Source organism: Lytechinus variegatus, chromosome 5 (assembly GCF_018143015.1).
Source record: "Lytechinus variegatus isolate NC3 chromosome 5, Lvar_3.0, whole genome shotgun sequence".
Lineage (NCBI taxonomy): Eukaryota > Metazoa > Echinodermata > Echinoidea > Temnopleuroida > Toxopneustidae > Lytechinus > Lytechinus variegatus.
This window is the reverse complement of record NC_054744.1, coordinates 20,738,309-20,752,382: the sequence shown is the minus strand read 5'-3', so window position 1 is coordinate 20,752,382 and position 14,074 is coordinate 20,738,309. Positions and strand designations below refer to the sequence as shown.

The 14,074-nt window shown below is 37.2% G+C and overlaps 1 protein-coding gene across 2 annotated transcripts in view; it reads left to right on the top strand.

Moving 5' to 3' along the window:
• The first annotated feature begins 1,642 nt into the window (after positions 1-1,642).
• The window catches only part of LOC121415697 (probable ATP-dependent RNA helicase DDX59), a 37,470-nt gene continuing 25,038 nt past the window's right edge, over positions 1,643-14,074 (top strand). For both annotated transcript variants that reach the window (XR_005970031.1, XM_041609003.1), the window contains exons 1-4: positions 1,643-1,724; positions 9,599-10,417; positions 12,055-12,219; positions 12,972-13,047. Coding sequence is in view for 1 of the 2 variants with exons in the window: in XM_041609003.1 (XP_041464937.1) it covers positions 9,602-10,417; positions 12,055-12,219; positions 12,972-13,047 (1,057 nt within the window). In the remaining variant the exon portion in view is untranslated. The remainder of the gene's footprint in view (positions 1,725-9,598; positions 10,418-12,054; positions 12,220-12,971; positions 13,048-14,074) is intronic.

Below are 14,074 nucleotides of genomic sequence, written 5' to 3'. Positions count from 1 at the left end.
TGCTCGCGCTTTGCGCTCGCATTATTAATGTAGGAAGATCCCCTCTTACTCATCTTTTTCATGATTTAGGAAACATGAATAGAGTGTCCCGTTCTAGGTCTAAATCTAGAATTTTTCCACTCGCACTTCGCGCTCGCATCAATTGTTTAGTTATACTGTATAGCTCTCCTGTTCATGATTACAAAAACTGATTAAAGTTTTCCATTCTTTATGTAGAAATGTCAAAATTTTTCAGCTCGCGCTTCGCGCTCGCATTATTTGATTGTTGAAATATATAACGCCTTCATGGCTAACTGTATGCAGTCTTTAACAGGACTGGTAGGCCTACCTTTCCGATCAGTTCAAAACGTTTATAAAAAAAATCTTCTCGCGTTCGCAGTATTGCAGGCACATCTTTTTTTTCAGAATGTTCAAATTTTAGGAAAAAATACATACAATTTCAAAAAAAAATTGCTCGCGCTTCGCGCAGGCATTATAAAATAAGGATTATGATATTATACATTTATGTTGATTTAAAGAATAAAGCTAAAAAGTGACTTATAGGACTACCCCCTTCAAAGAAACAAACGAAAAAAAACATCTTCGAGCGGCCGATCGGGGAAAATATGGCTGAAAAAATAATTCCGGGCCCCTTTATTGGCGAAGACTGCAGGATCCGCCCCTGATTCATGTGCCTATGAAATAAGATAATTTAACATTTATTTAAGGCACTTATGATTGCCTGGGGGGGAGGGGCCGCCATTGTTCCGAAAAGTACACAGGGTCGCCAAAATCAGGTCGAATTTGGGCCCCCCTCCCCACGAAATCCTGGATCCGCGCCTGCTTGTACCTATTCAGCAGTTGGTAGCTTATGATCCCCTTCCGTGTTATATTAAAAATTTGATAAGTAAAATGATATGATTAATAATTGTCTATTTTTTTAGTCTTTTTAACTCATACCGTAGGATGGGCCCAGGAGTTGGGTGTCCGGCACGTAACAAAAACGAAGCCTTCTTTTTGTGTTTGGATTAAACAAAAGCTGTGCATTGATTAGTGCTAATCATCATCAATATTTGTTCTCTGTAATATTGTCTACCATTTTGTGCAAAACATTTAAGAGATCCGAATTGTGAACTTTTTCAATTGGCTGTTCAAAATCGACTGTCCGGATACACAACTGTCCGGACACCCAACAACTGGGTATACATGTAGGCCTCCGTACAGCAAGTCGCAACTGTGCAATGCTATGTTGTTTAATGTTATTGCATTTGCCTTGTATTATTTTATTGTTTTGTTTGTTAAGCCTTACAAGTTATAAGTTATATAAGTTGAAAATATTGTAATTTTATCTCGATTATGATTTTATGATTCAGAGCAACGTACGAATTAACGAACGTGTCTAGTCGAGGATATCTCCATTTTTTTTTTTTTAAACAATTAAGTGCACACCAAGTTACCATTAATGCATATAGCATTTCCATTTATTTTCAAGCAGGATAAAAGAGCTTTGTAGATTAAATGCCTTGCTCACAGGCATATCTGCCGCGGGGATCGAACCCCGGACATTTTCATATACCGGTATGGCCAGGCGCCTTAGACCACTCGGCCACGGCACCTCCACATACAGCCACGGTATCTCCATGGTCTAGTCTCGCTGCCATGCCGGCCCTATATACATTCGTTGATCTTGAGTAAAGAAAGAAAAGATCGAGGCAGAGTGGAGGCATAGCCATAGAGATGTGGAGGTGAGTTTAAAATGTGGAATATTGGTATATTTGATATTGATCTGTGTGCTCTTGAATGTTTGAAAAATGTGTCTGTGACTCTTTGCTCTTGAATTTGACCTTGGTCTTTCTAAAGTTAGGCCAGGTCAATAGAATCTAGAAAAAGGAAGTGCAAATTACGGTACGTTGTCCCATGTATTGCGATTTGTGTTGGGGCCTAGGGCTAAGCAGTCGGTATGGCACAGTGAACAATTGTGTACAACAACGGATAGCGGAGCGTGAACGTAGCGGTCGTGTACATTTTTGCTTATTACATGACGTCATCCAGCCACTGCCAAGTACCAATTTATGAATGAAAATTACAGTAAGCATGCTACTAAAGCATGCGCAGTGCTAGACAGCTGGCAGCCGTCTGTTTCGAGGAGTTTTTTAACATTTTTTTTTTTATTTCTCCACGTACACAGACGAGACGGCTCGCTATCGTGCAGCCACCATTAGGGGACTTGCAATGCAAAATCCCCCCGTCGGGGCTTTTCAATTTTTGTCTTTAATGAATAAAAATTTCGAAAATTTTAGTGACCAGAGTGCAAATTTATATTCTCTCTTGGCATCAATTGCCAAAAAACGGAGAAAAATGAAGTTAAAAGGAACAAAAACAGTGACTTACCTCGGCTGTCGCGCAAATTCACTTCTCTGTTTTATCCGATCTTAAGTACATAAACATATGGCCATTGTTGAGTCCCCTGTACAGATCGCGCTAGAACTTCGGTCTCTGTATTTGGTGAGTGAAGCCAACGAAGTTCAGCTGAACAACCAACAAAACAGAGACCGAAGCTTTTGGTCTAGCGCAGTGCAAGCCTTTTATTTCCCCACACAGAATTCCACCCAAACAAGTGAAGTGTGCAATTCCCTATCACCACTGATTATATTATATAACCTTGGGCTTGGTTATAACTGGTTATATTATCAGTAGAGGCGCACGGCCAATATGGGAGACTCTCTCCAATAAGGGAGACAATCTCCCATATTGGAGACTTGCTTTGCAAAAGAACAAAAGAAACAACACCAACAAAAGTATGATTTTTTTCCACCCAAACTTTTGTCCCACCGAGGTCAGAAGCCCATTTGTTTTGTGTGTGGATGACAACAAAAATCCTTATAAAAACAAAAGTAGACAGTGAATTTTTAAAGTAGACGGTGAAAAGGGGTAATATTTCATGAGGAATCTGCTTATCACATTTTTATTTGCCGCCAAGGTAATCCTTTTTAAGCAAATGTAAACAAAGAAAATTGGTCTCCAAAACTGGAGACTGTCTCTGAAATTGGATACCAAAATTCTTTATGAAAGTCTCTGATATTGGAGATAATCTCTCTCATGGGAGACAGTCTCCAATAAAGCTTAGTCTCCAATATTGGCCGTGCACCTCTACTGATTATATAACCTTGTTCATTGAATGAGTGCCTATCAACTCGTACCAAAATCGACCTAGAATTTCACTTTCCTATATTTCATATGAATTATGAAAGGCATTCTCGGAGGATCTATTTTCTCACCGATATCGCACAGGTAAGCGAATTTTTATTACTTCTTGTTCTTGCTTTTCCGTCAAAATATGTCACCGTGTTCGTTGGAATTTGCACTCATTCAATGAACAAGGTTATAATATAACCTTGTTCTCAGTTATATCTCCATGCACTCATTCAATGAACAAGGTTATAATATAACCTTGTTCTCAGTTATATTTCCATGTGTGACAAAATAAGGGTGGCAATGTTTGGCTTATTTTCTCTTTTTCTTTGGGGCAAATGCTTGATTTTTTTACACTGACAGTTTCCATTAGACCTGTTAATTCATACTGCTTGGCTCTTATTTAAATTTGATTCTTTATATAATTTTTTTCTTAATTAAAAATAGAGATCAAAAAATGAAAATTTTCTTGCCATATTACTTTCCACCAATAGAGGGCGTACACAAAAATATGCCCAAAATTCAAGTTTTTGAGCGCTCTGGTGAATACAAAAATTATTCCCACATTACTAATGATAAATAAATTAAAAATGTATGGAAATGAGTAATTTTGGTCACAAAAGTGATATTTTAATGATTTTTTAAAGTGTGTGCTCTATACAGCATTGGCATACCATAGTCCTACCTGTAGATTCTCCACAGGCCAGATGGTAGCAGTGAACAAGTGTCTCCATATGTGGCAAAATAAGGGTGGCAATGTTTGGCTTATTTTCTCTTTCTTTGGGGCAAATGCTTGATTTTTTTACACTGACAGTTTTCATTACACCTATTATTCTTACTACTTGGCTCTTATTTCAATTTGATTCTTTAAATCATTTTTTCTTTATTGAAAATAGAGATAAAAAAAATGAAAATTTTCTTGCCATATTACTTTCCACCAATAGAGGGCGTACACAAAAATATGCCCAAAATTCAGGTTTTTGAGCGCTCTGGTGAATACAAAAATTATTCCCAAGTTACTAACGAAAAATATATTGCAACTGTATGAAAATTAGTAATTTTTGTCACAAAAGTGATATTTAAATGATTTTTTGAAGTGTGTGCTCTGTACAACATTGGCATACCATAGTCCTACCTGTAGATTCACCACAGGCAGGGTGGTAGCAGTGAACAAGTGGGAATTTGTAGAGTCTATCGCAACGTGCACAAAGTCAATTGGCTTCCGGGTTTCGGAGCGTCGCTTGAATATGCAGAGTTTTGATAATTTTTGATCGATACCGGAGCGATCCGATCACGAACCAAGACTATTTACCGCGTACACAAAATGACCGGTTATCGCCATCGATACTTCCGCTCGCAGTCCAAAGGAATTATTTTGGGGACCACGTGGTCATGACGTGATCTGCGCGATTGACCAATCAGCGGTCTTCGAATCGCTGTGCGGAGACGATCTATCCGTTGTACACAGTCTATGGACAATTGTTCGTTGTGTGGCAGTGTATCCTATAATTGCCGGACATGTTTATTTCAGTGCTTTAAAAATGACAACTAGAAAAATGATCAGTTGCTATTCCAAATATTCTGAAAATTATGAATATGATGAAATTATTTTATATTTTCCAACCGTTTTCTTTGCACTGCACTTGCTGCATATCCCTTCGCCAAAAACAATTATTTTTGTGCGTGACAAATTACATTATAATTCCGGACGCTCGCAGGATGGGTAAAAATATTCTTGATTATAATGATGTAAGAAAGAATCGGTGTGATTTTTTCATGATATATCATGTCATTAGTAAATTCTAAGTTTTTGTTTGCTTTTATTCTGAGCAGATCTTTGTAATAAATTTGTGTTTGCTAACTAATATCATTTTTTTTATTGCGCGTTCGATATGGCACTTTCCAGTATTAATGCTCGTTCATATCGTGACCCTCAGTCGACGCACTGTCGACGGCTCTCTATCACGGTAAACCTCCCGCACTGCCGGGTAACCGGGTACTAGCCGTCGACGATCTGAGCGATGGAGCGATTGATTTCGTACGCAGTAAAATGCGCGTCCGGAAATATGATAGTGTCCGGTAATACAATACTTGCCTATACATCGGTTCGAAGTGCGTGCAGGCTCTAACGTCCGGGCCATGGCTACATCTCTGCCGCCAACTACAGGAAAATTGAACGCATGGCGCACTCAACAAATGATGTTACTTTATGAAAAATTAATTTACGAGGACTTACAGAATGAAGTCCTACGAAGCTAACAAAACGATGTGAAGTCAATTCCTCATAGTCTTAATTTGATGAATATCTCTCAAAAAGCGTCATTTAAGCGTTGATTTTTCTTCTCGTTGACAAAATACGAAACCAACCTTGCTAGCTCTCATATTTTTCGTCTAATGAGTGAAAGAGGGCCTGTGATTTATCAAAGACACTACAATTGAAGGACTAGACACAAAAATTTACACTTAAATCGATGCGAAGCGTGACGCAAAGTCTGCAAAATGTTCAATCTTTTTACTGTAAAGACTTTGGTGGAACCTTAATTGACAAATGAACGGTAGCACTTGCGGGGCTTCAATCAAGGTACATAGAATTTTTTATATTTGTTGTTTGATTTGTTATCATTTTGAATATTTTCCAAAAAGTATTATTGTCAGCAAAAATAACAAAAAAGTATTTTTTTAAGTTATTGCATTTACTGGTCTCTCTATTTTATCAAACAATTATTGGAACTGTGTATACAATGAATCAGGAGTCTAGTTTTAAAAATACCACCAAGCTGAATTAAGGTTGTGAACTGTATTATGCCACCAATGACCTTCCTTTTATTTCCGTGGAAGAGACGTGCGAAGCCATTTTCCAGGCGGAGGTTAGCGATTTTGCTCTTTTTGTATCCTTTTTTAATTAAAAAAATATGTTAGAAATTAAAAAATGGAACGCTTTCTACCAGAAAAATGCCTTCAAGTTGTGAGTAGTGGAATGGGTTTCGGCTATTCATCATTCATGTTATGAAGCGATGTTAACGACAACTCTAAAATCCACTACATAAACAAGTTGGTAGTGCGAGGTTCGTATAGCACTAACCTCGCAATAGTGTGAGTTGGCTCCACTCCACTACACTACCGCTACACCACGCTCCACCTACCCAAACTTCGGGACGGTGAACTCGATCAGATATTCCGAGTGAGAAAAGGTGGGATCAAAAAAGGGTTTAGGCCTACTGTAAAAATTAAAGAAAAAGTATAACGAGAAAGAAGAAAAATAGCTTAATTTCTTACTCTCTACCCTTGTTTAGATAATTATTTCACTCCGTGTTCATCCGCGGTTATCCTCAAAATTGTTGATTTTGGGCCAGTATCAAATTCCTCACATGTATTATTCACGGCAAATTTTAAAACATCGCATGCAATCGGTCGCAGACCAAACAGAATTAATATGGATGGCTCAGAAAATACCAGAAATATTCTAAGAGTTTGGGAAAATATTCCAAGAATCAGAACTGAAGTGGTTTCCCTGGGTAGATTGTTATTCTCTATTTTGGTAAATTGTACTATTCTATCAGAAAAGATTAGAATGCAAGATTTAATAGCTATAGCCTAGTCTCTACCCACTTGTTCACTGCAACCACCCACTTGTTCACTGCAACCATCCTGCCTGTGGGGAATCTACAGGTACATGTGGGACTATGGTATGCCAATGCTGTACATACAATGTAGCATACACTTTAAAAAATCATTAAAATATCACTTTTGTGACCAAAATTACTAATTTCCACACAGTTGCAATTAATTTTTCATTAGTAACTTGTGAATAATTTTTGTATTCACCAGAGCGCTCAAAAACATGAATCTTGGGCATATTTTTGTGTACGCCCTCTATTGGTGAAAAGTGAATATAGCAAGAAAATTTTCATTTTTCAATCTCTATTTTTAATTCAAAAAAAAAATTGAAATTAAATTTACATAAGAGCCAAGTTTTATGATGAATAGCTGTAATGAAAACTGACAGTGTAAGAAAATCATGCATTTGTCCCATAGAAAAAGAGAAAATAAGCCAAACATTGCCACCCTTATTTTGCCACACATGGAGCTGAGAACAAGGTTATATCATAACATTGTTATTGAATGAGTGCAACCACCCTGCCTGTAGTAGGGAATCTACATGTAACGTTAGATCATACAACACACATTTTAAAAAAATCCTGAAAGTATCACTTTTGTAATCCAAAATATTCATTTCTAGACAGAACTTTGCAATTTTAGTAGCCCCTCTATTGTTGGAAAGTAAATTGCAATAAATTGTTGTTTTTCAATCTCCATTTTTAATTCAGAAAAAATATAAAAGAATTCAATTTACTTAACAGTCAAGTTATAATGATGAATAAATGTAATGGAAACTGATTGTGTCAAAATAATATCAAGCATTTGTCCCCAAGAACAACATTCCACAGGGAATAGTAAACAGAAAACAAGGTTATATCATAACCTTGTTCATTGAATGAGTGCCTATCCGTACTGTAGGCTGTACAGGGCATGTCATTGAACTCCTGTTTTACCCACAATTTAAATGTCCAGAAATTATTATTTTAGAGTGCAGAAAGAAGCCCTGTAGACTCTGAATAAGTCAGTCTTTCATAAGTCCAATAATCGCTTATAAACTCAAAGCATTCTGTCAGACCAGAATGTGAAAAACATGTTAATAACATCTTCCCAGTCAAATTTTCACATTAGTTGAACAGATTTATGTTGTCCAAAGATGGGAAAAGGCTCAACCACTAAGGCAGAGTCAAGGTCTGCATTCCTAGATTTCCTTGGTAGTTTGTAGGGGTTGAAATAATTCAAGTCCATTCAAATGGTCTTGGATGTCATATTGATTGATCTCAATGTACCTTTTCACTGACCTTTGATGTTTTTCCCATTTGTGTTGTAATCTATGAAAGTATATGACCAGCTATCCAAAAACCAGTAGTAAGTCAACGGGGAAGGTTCTCTGCAAATAGACAAAAAAGTGATTTGGTCTTCAAAAAGCAAAAAAACAAGAATATTTCAAAAAATAGCTTTTTTAGTGTAGGCCTAATTCTTCTTCATCATACTGTAAAAATTTCAATTTGTAAAATAAAGTGAAGAATTGTGGAAGCGTCGCCTCTCACCATGCAATCAGAGGGTCGTGTGTTCGAATCCCACCACGGCGTATCATCCTTTGGCAAGGCGTTAATCCACACTCTCCACCCAGGTGTTAAATGGGTACCCGGTAGGATGCGAAAGCCTATGTAGTATGCTTAACAACTGAACTCTTGTCGGAATGCTCCCCAGGGAGTGGGAAAAGTGCATACATTGTGTGTGGATATTTCAGGATCCGATGACCGGGGTAATAGTAATTGCAATGTAAAGCACTTAGAAACAATGTGTAATAAGCGCGATATAAATGTAATTATTATTATTAAGAATAACAAGCAAGATACAAGAGCTTCTTGATACTCGTTTTTGCGTATTGCTAGGAAGTTTCATTGAGATTGCACAGTGTGCATATCCCATGATGCTTGCTTAACTGCAAACATTGTGTTATCCTTATTTTGAGAAGCTCCCGCTTCAGTTTCTTCTGCATTCAATCAAGACCTTATGTAAGATATTGTTGATCAATTTTGATTAGATACCATTTAAAAGCTTAGGATGTGCTTTGTTAAACTAAAAAAAAAGGAAAATTCATTTTGGGGCAACGTATTGTTGGTCTTTGGGTGGCTGGTCGCATATATGTCCTTTTGAAAGGTTGCTTTGCCATAAAATTATTGAAATTTAAGGCCTCTAGTTTCCAACTAAATCAAAACACATAAAAAAAATATTGACAATTGGTGCAGATTTCGTGGGCGAAAAGATTTGAAATATGAATTTTCATCAATTTTGGGGGAAGATTGAACTTAAACCATAACAAAAAGTGGTCAAAACGCTCTTGAAAACAATCATTTTGACTCGGGTCTCAAGTTAACATAAAAAAAGGTCATCTTGATAATAATTTAAATATTGATGAAAATTTGCCCAGGGACCAAAATCCTCTCTTAATTCCCTATTCAATTGGATCACTTTCATGAAATTTGCTTTATTAGTTCAAGCACATCGGCTAGTTGGAAGTTTGGGGCTACACCAATTTTCGCTATTGATTTCACTAGCATTACTGCAGATTTGCAGTTGAAATTTCTTTTATAAAATTGAGAATTTGAACTTGCTCAAATAGAGACACATTTCATAATCCAGGCAAAAGCGAAGCTTTTCATAGTGTAATTTTCTTGAAAGGTTCATTTATTCTATTAATAATTTTTATTGAATTTATCCTTCCATTTGTTACATCCAAAGTAGGTGTACACCTACATTGTATGTAAAAGTTATTTATTTATGTTGTGACAGATTTTTAATAAATTCTTCTTGTTTACTACAGAACATGAATTTCATACCAAGAGCCTTGGCGAAAAAGCCTGCAAAGAGAAATGTGCCAATAGTGAAGAAAAAGGGGGCAAACTTAACTCAGAATGCATCTACCTCATGTCAAGCAGCAGCCCGGGTCCCAGCTGCCAATTTTCCAAGTGTAGAAATCATAGAACCTCCAGGAAGAGATGATGATAAGGGCACCAGTGGGATATCATTGACCAGTGACCAACAGGATGATGGTATTTCAGAAGGCAGCAAGTGCATGAATCAAGCAACAACTGTTGATCACACTCCTAGCGTTAATGACTCAAAGAAGCCTGAACCAGTTCAGGCTTGTGGATCACTGTCTTCACCTAAAGGTGTCACATTAAGGAATGAAAGTGATGAAATTTTCACTGAGAATTCAGAGAGGACACCAAATGAGTCACACAAAGACAAACTTCAAAGGCTTCAGGAGTTGAGTGATCGAATATCAAGTCGAGCCACTGTCATGGAAGGACACCAAGACAAGATGTTTGGAGAGTCCTTACATGTACCTCAGGCTCATGCCAAGATATCGTCTAACCAAGCTGTGCATGAGGAAACATTGTTGATCCAGGATGTACAACGTGGCGTCCAAGAGGCAGAGAACCCTGAAAGCGATGAGGAGCCTCCACCCATTGTATCCTTCAGCAAGAACCAGCGTTGGCCAGACGAGGATGAGCCAGTCTGTGTGGTGTGTGGGAAGTATGGGGAGTATATATGCGATCAGACTGAAGCAGATGTATGCAGTCTAGAGTGTAAGGCGAAGAACTTGATCAGGAGAGGAATTCAACCCACTATTCCCCAGGTAAAGTCTACTTTTAGTCATTCACTCTCTTTTACTCTCTCTGTCAGCCTGTCTGTCTTACTTTTTCTGTCATGCTTTTTCAATACCTTACTGTCTTCATCATTTTTGTCTCACCTGCATAGCAGAGTGAGACTATAGGCGCCGCTTTTCCGACGGCGGCGGCAACGTCAACATCAAATCTTAACCTAAGGTTAAGTTTTTGAAATGACATCATAACTTAAAAAGTATATGGACCTAGTTCATGAAACTTGGCCATAAGGTTAATCAAGTATTACTGAATATCCTATCAGAGTTTCATGTCACATGACCAAGGTCAAAGGTCATTTAGGGTCAATGAACTTAGACCATTCCGGGGGAATCAATATAAAAATCTTAACCTGAGGTTAAGTTTTTGAAATGTCATCATAACTTAGAAAATATATGGACCTAGTTCATTAAACTTGGACATAAGGTTAATCAAGTATCACCAAACATCCTGCATGAGTTTCACGTCACATGACCAAGGTCAAAGGTCATTTAGGGTCAATGAACTTTGACCGATTTGGGGGTATCTGTTGAATTACAATCAAAACTTTAAAAGTTTTTGGATCTGATTGATGAAACTTGGACATAATAGTAATCAAGTATCACTGAACATCCTGTGCAAGTTTCATGTCACATGATCAAGGTCAAAGGTCATTTAGGGTCAATGAACTTTGGCCGAATTGGGGGTATTTGTTGAATTTGTTGAATTACCATCATAACTTTGAAAGTATGTTGGTCTAGTTCATAAAACTTGGACATAAGAGTAATCAAGTATCACTGAACATCCTGTTCGCATTTTAGGTCACATGACCAAGGTCAAAGGTCAATGAACTTTGGCCATAATGGGGGTATCTGTTGAATTACCATCATAACTTTGCAAGTTTATTGATCTGACTTTTGAAACTTGGACATAAGAGTAATCAAGTATCACTGAATATCCTGTGCAAGTTTCAGGTCACGTGATCAAGGTCAAAGGTCATGTGAGGTCAATGAACTTTGGCCACATTGGGGGTATTTGTTGAATTACCATCCTATCTCTGTAAGTGTATTGGTCTAGTTCATAAAACGTTGAAATAAGAGTAACCAAGTATCACTGAACATCTTGTGCGAGTTATAGTAGTTTTCAAAGTCAGCACTGCTGCTATGTTGAATCGCGTGATGCAGGTGAGACGGCCAGAGGCATTACACTTGTTTTTTCTCTCTCTCCCTCTCTGTCTGTTTCTCTCTCTCTCTCTCCCTGTCTCTTTCTCACTCTTCCTTTCTTTCTCTCTCTCCTTTTCAATAATGGTATCTAATTATTATCACATTTTCTCACACTTCCCATATAATCTATTTCATCATTACCATTTGATAATAAAACGTTTAATGAAGTCAAGGGGATTATACATGTATTCGTTACCCGAGTGAATATTGATATAAACAAAGTTTCCAGATTCCTAATCATTTCAACAATTTAATTCTCATACCTTGGAAATCATACCTTTGAAGAAGACATAAAATCATACCCGATGTATTATTATTATTTGTCTTCTACTGTCTCACACTCTTGAATTGGTCTACACCCACATCGTCTACTTTGCGTTTGGTCTTATTCCAAATCCAACTTCAAACAGACTAAGAAGCCAGCAGATAATACCTGCATATCTGTCCAGGATACTGCTGCTGCTGATGATGATGTGAAAGATTCACCTGAAGAGGATGATAAACCATTCATTTACAGGGAACATCCAGACATCTCCAACCTCACAGCGGAAAGGGTGCAAGACATCCGCAATGAGGCAAGTGTACACTGTCATCTCATCCAATTCAGTTGACTTAATTTTGCTTACAGTCTGAATCGAATTGCATGAAAATTTACCAATGAAATTACAAGTAACATCACATTTCACATAATGAGAACATTAATCAAAATCATTAGAAATAATTGTTTGTTCCATAATTGTTCATGTATGTAAATGGGGAAATAGATACTGATATTTACATATATATTATGGAAGTTATCATAATGACTGTCCTGAATAGTTAAATACGTGAATTAAAAGACGCTTCTGCAAATGTTAATTCCACTATCATAATCAGTATTGGTGTATGTCATTTTTAGTGTCTTTTGATGTTTTGAAAATGCTGAGTATTTTAAATACAGGTGAATTATTTTCCATGAATACATTATAATATTATGAATGCGAGTAGACAAATGTTGGAATGGAAGTGTTCTATTAATGCGACAGATGTAGAATGTCAGGTACAATACATACCTCAAATTGCCTATGTAAATTTCTAATTTAAAAAATGGCAAAAGATTGAAACTGTTAAAAGAATACCTGTTGTTTTCACTGCTTTGAAAAAGGAAGATGTGTGTGATTTTATTTTGGTCAAATGTGGTACATTGACAATTTTATATCTTTCAAGCAGCAAGAGATTTTTAAGTGGATAAAAAAGATAGGGAGAGATCTTGAATGTGCTTGATATTTTCTTTTGCAATGTATTGATGTTTTCATTAATTTAAGTTTTTCTTTTTCGTTTTTTTCAGGTTCAGATTTTTGTTGAAGGCATAAATATACATAGGCCCATCCTGGAGTTTGAGCAGCTTCGTCTTCCAGCTAAGAGTAAGTCAAAGAATTCAGGCACCCATCTCAAGCAGAACTTGACCATGATTGAAAATGGTTAAGCCTGCAATCTTTGTAGCATTTGTTCACTTACAGATATTGCACTACTCATATTATTTAAGTTTCAATTCATGCATTGAACTCCATGATGGTGACCTCCTCGTCTTATTGGACTCAGTGTTCATTCTCCCCTATCCATTTTTTTTATGGCCCGAATTCTCGAAAGTTGGCTAACTTAGCCCATGGGCTAAATCGCGTCATTTGACATCAGTTAGCCCACCGTGCTAAATTTTGCATTTCTCGAAGCTCGGCTAACTTAGCCCGGGCTAAATCGCGTCATTTGACGTCATAAATTTAGCCACCCCTTTGGCCAGGTTCTGAATCGTGGGCTAAGTTAGCCTACGGGGGATAGTTAGCCAAGTGGGCTAAGTTAGCCACCCTTCGAGAATTCGGGCCTATATGCAGGGTTCCCACGGTCATGGAAAATCCTGGAAAAATTTGTGGTCCTGGAAAGTCAGGGAAAAGTCAGGGAATTTGGAAAATTTGTGAAAAGTCATGGAATATCCACTGGTGATATATGATTTTGTGTCTAAACTATGGTTTCAAGGGTCAAATTATATATAAGGACAAGTTACAATGACACTCAGTGGTCTAGTATGTTCAAAATTCTAAGATGGCTTCCAAAAATGGAGTACAAAATGTCTGATGTTTGTTACTTTTTTTATAAAAGGACATAGTTCGTTCAATATCTGTCTGGGGAATATGAGTTTGGTGTCTAAACCATGGTTTAAAGGGTCAAGTAATACACTAGGGTTAGTTACAAGACCAGTCAGTTGTCTGTATGTTCAAAAATCCAAGATGACTTAGCGTTAGGGCTAGCAAGGTTGAAATAACAAAAAAGGTTTTTGTGAATACATGTATAACACAGGCACAATCCACATTTCTCACTCAAAATACTCATGGCCATGAATAAATTGATTGCTCCTGACATTAAATTCGGACAACCACACTACAGAAAATTTCATCT